Here is a 6,251-nt window from a genome sequence, read left to right on the forward strand (position 1 = left end):
CCTCCGAAGACAGGCTGAGGGAGTTGGGGTTGTTCAGCCTGGAGAAGAGAAGGCTCCAGGGAGACCTTATAGCAGCCTTCCAGTATCTGAAGGGGGCCTACAAGAAAGCTGGAGAGGGACTTTTTCCAAGGGCATGTAGTGATAGGACAAGGGGTAATGGCTTTAAACTGGAAGAGGGTAGGTTTAGATTAGACATAAGAAAGAAATTCTTCACTATGAGGGTGGTGAGGCACTGGAACAGGTTGCCCAGGGAAGCTGTGGATGCCCCATCCCTGGAAGTGTTCAAGGCCAGGCTGGATGGGGCTTTGAACAATCTGGTCTAGTGGAAGGTGTCCCTGCCCATGGCAGGGGGGTTGGAACTAGATGATCCTTAAGGTCCCTTCCAATCCAAACCATTCTATGATTCTATGAAAGTGTAGTCTGGTACAGACACAGTATTCCAGATTGCTGGGGGAATAATCTTACAGAATAGTATAGAGTAAACCCAAAGCTGTGTAAAAAAAATAGCTGCAAAGAGATTGCAGATATCCTGGTACAAGATTCAAGATTATCATTTGCTCCAAGCCTTCTTATTACACTCTGCCAGTTTTCTTTTTGTCTGCTTTTTTCCTCCCTCATGCGTTTAATGGCTTAGTCACACATCAGAACTTTTTCCTACCAGAGAACGTCTGATCAAATAACAATTTGATCAACAGGCTGAAACCTGAGCAGAAACCCATGTGGTCAACAGACTGAAACAGAGATTACCCGACATTTGGAATTCATATAATCTTTGTCCAGCAGGGAAGCGGGCTATATTAACTTCCTCCACACACAATCTTACTCTGAAATAGTTGATCACACAGGCAGCTACTCCAAAGTAGCTACAGGACTTGAAAATTCCCTGCCTTTCTTTCTCTAAAATAATTTCCCTCTATACCTGTTGTGGTTTAACCTCAGTCAGCAACTGAGTACCACACAGTCGCTTGCTCACTCCTCCACCCACCACCCCCAGTGGGATGGGGGAGAGAATTGGAAGAGTAGAAGTGAGAAAAACTCGTGGGTTGAGATAAAAACAGTTTAATAATTGAAATAAAATAATAATAGAAATAATAATAATAATAATACACAAAGCAAGTGATGCACAGTGCAATTGCTCACCACCTGCCGACCGATGCCCAGCCAGTCCCCGAGCAGCGGCCCCCCCGGCCAGCTTTCCCCAGTTTATGTACTGAGCATGACGTCCCATGGTATGGAATGTCCCTTTGGCCAGTTTGGGTCAGCTGTCCTGGCTGTGCCCCCTCCCAGCTTCTTGTGCCCCTCCAGCCTTCTCGGTCGGTAGAGCGTGGGAAGCTGAAAAGTCCTTGGCTAGTGTAAGCACTACCTGGCAACAACTAAAACATCGGTGTGTTATCAACATTGTTCTTGTCCTAAATCCAAAACACAGCACTGTACCAACTACTAAGAAGGAAATTAACTCTATCCCTGCCGAAACCAGGACAATACCCTAGCCCTGAAGATTGCTACCTCAGTTCCTCATTTAACACTTCCTCCACTGTTTTTCATAGTTAAAGGGAGTGTGTTAAGTACAGTTTTTGAGCATCACAATCACCTAACATTAGCCAAGATAAACAGGAATTATTTTAATTTAAAGGACAGAAAAATTAAGAATACTTGTTCCTTCCAAAGACTTCCACTTTTTTTTTTTAATCTCTCCTGATTTGCATCACTAACATCTCTTAAGAAATTAGCTGAGAAAAATGAATTCTCTGAAAGATTTGTATTTTGCACTCCTTGGAAGTATTACAAACAAGTTCTAAGAAATCTGATTCATAATTTCTTCACAGTTTCATTTATTTTCCTGCAATTCATTCAGCACTATGCAGCTACTTCCTGCAAGCATCACAGAATTTAATGGGTCAAAAAGAAAACCTTCTGGCTCAATTTTCTGAATGATTACAAAGATACACAAATATTTCTCCGATTTTCCTTGGAAAATGCAAAGCTCGAGTTTTAGTTTTACATTTTACATTTTACCACTGAGGATGGCAAACTGACATTTATGGTTACCAGACTTTGAAACATGCAGTGCAAATTAAGTACTCACAATCTTAACTATAATCCAACTGTTACATTCTTAACTTACACACTGGTAAACATTTTCAGTCATTTGTGGAAAATCGGCCTCAATTACTCACTTCATGAGTAATCATCCAGATTGAAGTGCCTAAACTGCTGCAGTAAGAGACCTGCCTGCAGAGGAAAAACACCTCTTTGCTCTTGTTTCAATCACCACAACTCAATGAGGTTGCACAAGGACTAGACTGTAATACCACAAATTGCATATTAAGCCTTTTTTCCTTCTTAGCCTGAGAGAAAGCTCTTCGCATTTCATTCATTTCCAGCAAGTTCACAACATGACAAGATAAAAAAAGGGAAGAAAAGGGACAGAGAGGTGACCCAAGGAACAAGACGCCTAGGCTTTCTCACTACCAAAAAGGAGAAGTTTTAAAGGTATCATCACTACTATTTTGTGTCTTTATAGAAAGAAGATCTTCTATAGAGTTAATGCAATGTGACAGGCAAGCCTCTAAGCTCTGAGAGACAAGTTCTGGAACTTTGTTCTGGGAGTCTATGATTCTCCAAGAGATCCTTTGTATTGCTGCAAACAAAGCGATGTCCCAGCTTGTAACAATACATCTCTGCCATAAAGGTACTGAGGTAGTATTGCTGCCAAAACAAACCAATTAAGCAGCATCAAAACTGTACACTCATTAACCAGCACACTCATAGGCTCACAAAGGTTTGTGTCTTTTTAACTGCATCAGCTAAGCTGGTAGAAAACAGTCTAACAAACAAGTATGACAGCTATAGAGGTCTTACAGTAAACAATCCCTTTCCTAAAGGAACTTGAGCAACACTTAAGCTCTTTTTGGTGTATTAGAACAAGTGGGCAGTAATGAATTTGTACTTTGACTTCAAATATCAACCACCCCGAACATCTAAATAAACTCACTGCAAATATCAAGGCCTACCACTTCTTTTTAAATAGTTTAAAATTCTTTTTGACCTAAACTTTCTTCAAATACCCTTTGCTTTGGTTTATCTTAGTTCCAGTTTCTCAGTCTCTATGAAGCTACCCAGTCCTCCTTAGAGGAGGCTGACTCCGTTCTATTACAGATCATACTGTTCTGCAAAAGATTCATTTATAACAAGATCACCTCTGCAGTTCCAAGGGTCTTGACAAAAGTCTACTTATTGGCTTGTTCTCCTCAATACAAAGATATCTTGGCTATCTAGCCAGTTCCCTAATTGACACCACTATCTCACAATTCTGCTATGTAGCATGTTCCTGTTTTATCCAGTATTTAGTCTTCATTACATATTTCAAAATGTAACTTGACTGACAGCCACACAAAAATCCTCAATTCAATGGTGATGATACTTGAGATAATCACAGATCAAGCAAGCACAACATTCTGACTCTGTGCAGGCACTCTGCAGTACAAATGTGAACCAGGACCATTCTTGTTTTCAGTACTCCCCCAGTAACCACCATACGGAGAACAATAAAAAGGAACAAGCATTCATAGTGCAGGACAGCATACTACTGCCTATGCATCCACCTCAACTTTTGCCCCTATGAGCGCAATCCATTCACACTGATAGAGCATCAATTCCCCTCTCCCTGCCAAGCCTACAGTGGTATACTTCAACTAGGCTAAGTTATCATGTAACTCAATCACACCTCATTCGACACACCATGGTCCTCCTAGTACAGTAAGAAGCAGCAGCCTTAACTAGATGAAACGGCTGCAAAGCATTGCTGTAATTTACTTGAAAAATTCCACGGTTGTCTTAACAATGGTTCTCATCCCATGGTTTCTTTTCTCACACTGTCCAAAGAATAGGACAGCTATCAGTACAGCAAGGAGCTTACTAGTCTCATTTCCACTCCCTGCTCTGAAAAGAAGCTTTTGCAACTTCCTACTAGGCTGAATTTCACCACATCCTGAAGGAGGAGGACATAAAAAAAGGCCCTGGTTTTGTACTATAGCAAGAAGCACTTGGTCTACATGGTCTTACCTGTGCATTCCCTTGCGTTGTCCCACTTCCTAGACTTTTTGTGAAGAAGGAAGCTGAATGTGTTAGCAGAAAATAATCTAGTTCTATCCTAAGTTAGTCTGTTTTTCTGTCCAATTAGCAAGTTGGACTGGATCCAATATGCACCAGAAGTGGCACTAATTGGACCCTTCCCCTTCAATTAGAGTAAGCTATGAAATGCAGTTAACAAAACCTGTAGCCCAAACAGATGGCTGGCAATACTACTTGTCTTTCTAACTCTACCATTTCAGTTCTGTAAGCATCTCCCAAAAGCATAGTTTGATACAGAACCCAAGTCAGCAGAGGAAATGACAGCACCTGTCATATCCATGCAGCCAAGTCCAAGTCTACAACAATACTGCATTAAGCCTGCTTATCTACTTGGCTTACTTTTAATCTCAGAATCATATGAGCCAATTACTATGGTAATCACATGAATGCCAATTACTAGAATCCAAACAGTAAAGATGTTTTCACCTACTGTAGAAAACAAATACTTCAGTGTTTCCAGTGTAGAACATACAGCTGCAGTGAAAGCACAAACCAGAACTGACCTGAATGGCTGAGACACTGGAGAGCCTCTGTATGCTCCAGGGCCTGCAAGAACTCCACAAGCTCCACCACAGTGCAACCCCGATCTCCCAGTAGTTTCAGGAGACTCCAGCTGGGACTTCCTTCTGGCTCCAGCACTTTGAGGGAACACTGCTCTAAATCGAGAGGGCTACAAAATAATATGAGAAAGTCATGGCATAGACCTTCTTACTACTTTTCCTTAGAAAGGAGCAGAGTTAAAAATCACTCGTAGACAAACAAAAAGATTAAAAAAATAATAGAGATGGGAAATTCCTAGATGATTTGGACATATTCGCAGTTTTCCCTTCAAGTTTCAGGAGTTCAGAGGTTATACAGTGAGACCTCCACAGTGGTATTAGTGAGTTGCATGCTACAAAACAAGCGATGCTTGTACCTAACAATTCTGACCAAACGTATTAAGAAATCTTCTAATTTTCACTTCTTAAAGTCTCAGCAGAAAAACAAGTACAGCACCTTTCATTTTCGTGTGCCTAATCCAGAAGCGGTAAAGAGTGAGTCAGAATCTAACTTGAAAGTCCAGGAAGACTTTGATTTTCAGAGTAGTTGTTAAAACAAGTGACTGCTGCAGCTTAACTGATACACACATCTACTGCTACAGTGCAGTTAACTGCTCCAGTAAATTCATCTCCAGGTATAAACATGAATAGTTTTAAATTCTGGTGTTAAGTCTTCATGCACTTTCAATCACAGCAGATTAAAATAACACAGATAATAAGGAAATGAATACAGCTATGGAAAGAGAATGCAAGTTTAGCTATTCCCACTGAAAAGATTCATCGATGTTTCTTTCATTAAATCACAATGCCATGCAAACCTGGAGATATTTTCACTTATCAAGTAGACCTTCATAGTATTTTACCAGATAATACAGAAAAACAAACACAGCCACAGGCCCTACAGAGGGGTCATATTGTAGTCCTCAAGTTCTATTTCCCTATATTAATAAATATAGCCATAATAGAGAAAGGACACATCTTCGTAATGTACATTCAGTGCTGCACTTGAAATGCCTCATTTTTTTGAGATCCTACCCGCTGAAAAAAAATCTTGAAAAGCCACAGGAACTAAAATGATCAGGAAACAATCTAGAGAATGTGACCTAGGAAAAAAGAGTTGAAGAAAATGAATGTCTTTGCCCTCATATAGACAAGAGGAGCTACAGGGAACAGTCAACAAACATTTTCCATGTTCCCTGCCTAGGGCAAGCAGTTGGCTGCATTCGTGCTGAGGAAAGGCAGGTGAGGTACAAGGGGATGCTTTCCAACTACAAAGGTGGCAAAGCAAAAAAACACACTACTTGCACCCTGTTACTTCTTCGCTGGAAGCCTTCACGTGGGACTAAGCAAACACCTCCTAGAGATGGGCTACGTGTCCTCGATCCTATCTGCCCCAGCACAGGGGCTTCTGTTAGGGGATGCTCCCTTCCTTTGTACATTGAAGACACGGTCCCGTGTGCTTTCAGCAAGGGATGAGCTAGAGCGCGGCCTCAGGGAAGGCTCCGGGAGGGACCCTGCGGCCGGCGCGTCCCCTACCCTCGACCCCGCGGTGGCACCACGGCCTCAGCCTTCGCTCTG

The 6,251-nt window shown here is 41.6% G+C and overlaps 1 protein-coding gene across 1 annotated transcript in view; it reads right to left on the reverse strand.

Annotated features, from left to right (window-relative positions):
- Positions 1-6,251, reverse strand: part of MALT1 (mucosa associated lymphoid tissue lymphoma translocation gene 1) — a 38,543-nt gene that overhangs the window by 31,765 nt on the left and 527 nt on the right. Inside the window, exon 2 of the mRNA XM_009323109.1 lies at positions 4,638-4,804. Coding sequence (XP_009321384.1) covers positions 4,638-4,804 — 167 coding nt within the window. The remainder of the gene's footprint in view (positions 1-4,637; positions 4,805-6,251) is intronic.

The sequence above is a fragment of the Pygoscelis adeliae genome, unplaced genomic scaffold (assembly GCF_000699105.1).
Source record: "Pygoscelis adeliae isolate BGI_AS28 unplaced genomic scaffold, ASM69910v1 Scaffold174, whole genome shotgun sequence".
Lineage (NCBI taxonomy): Eukaryota > Metazoa > Chordata > Aves > Sphenisciformes > Spheniscidae > Pygoscelis > Pygoscelis adeliae.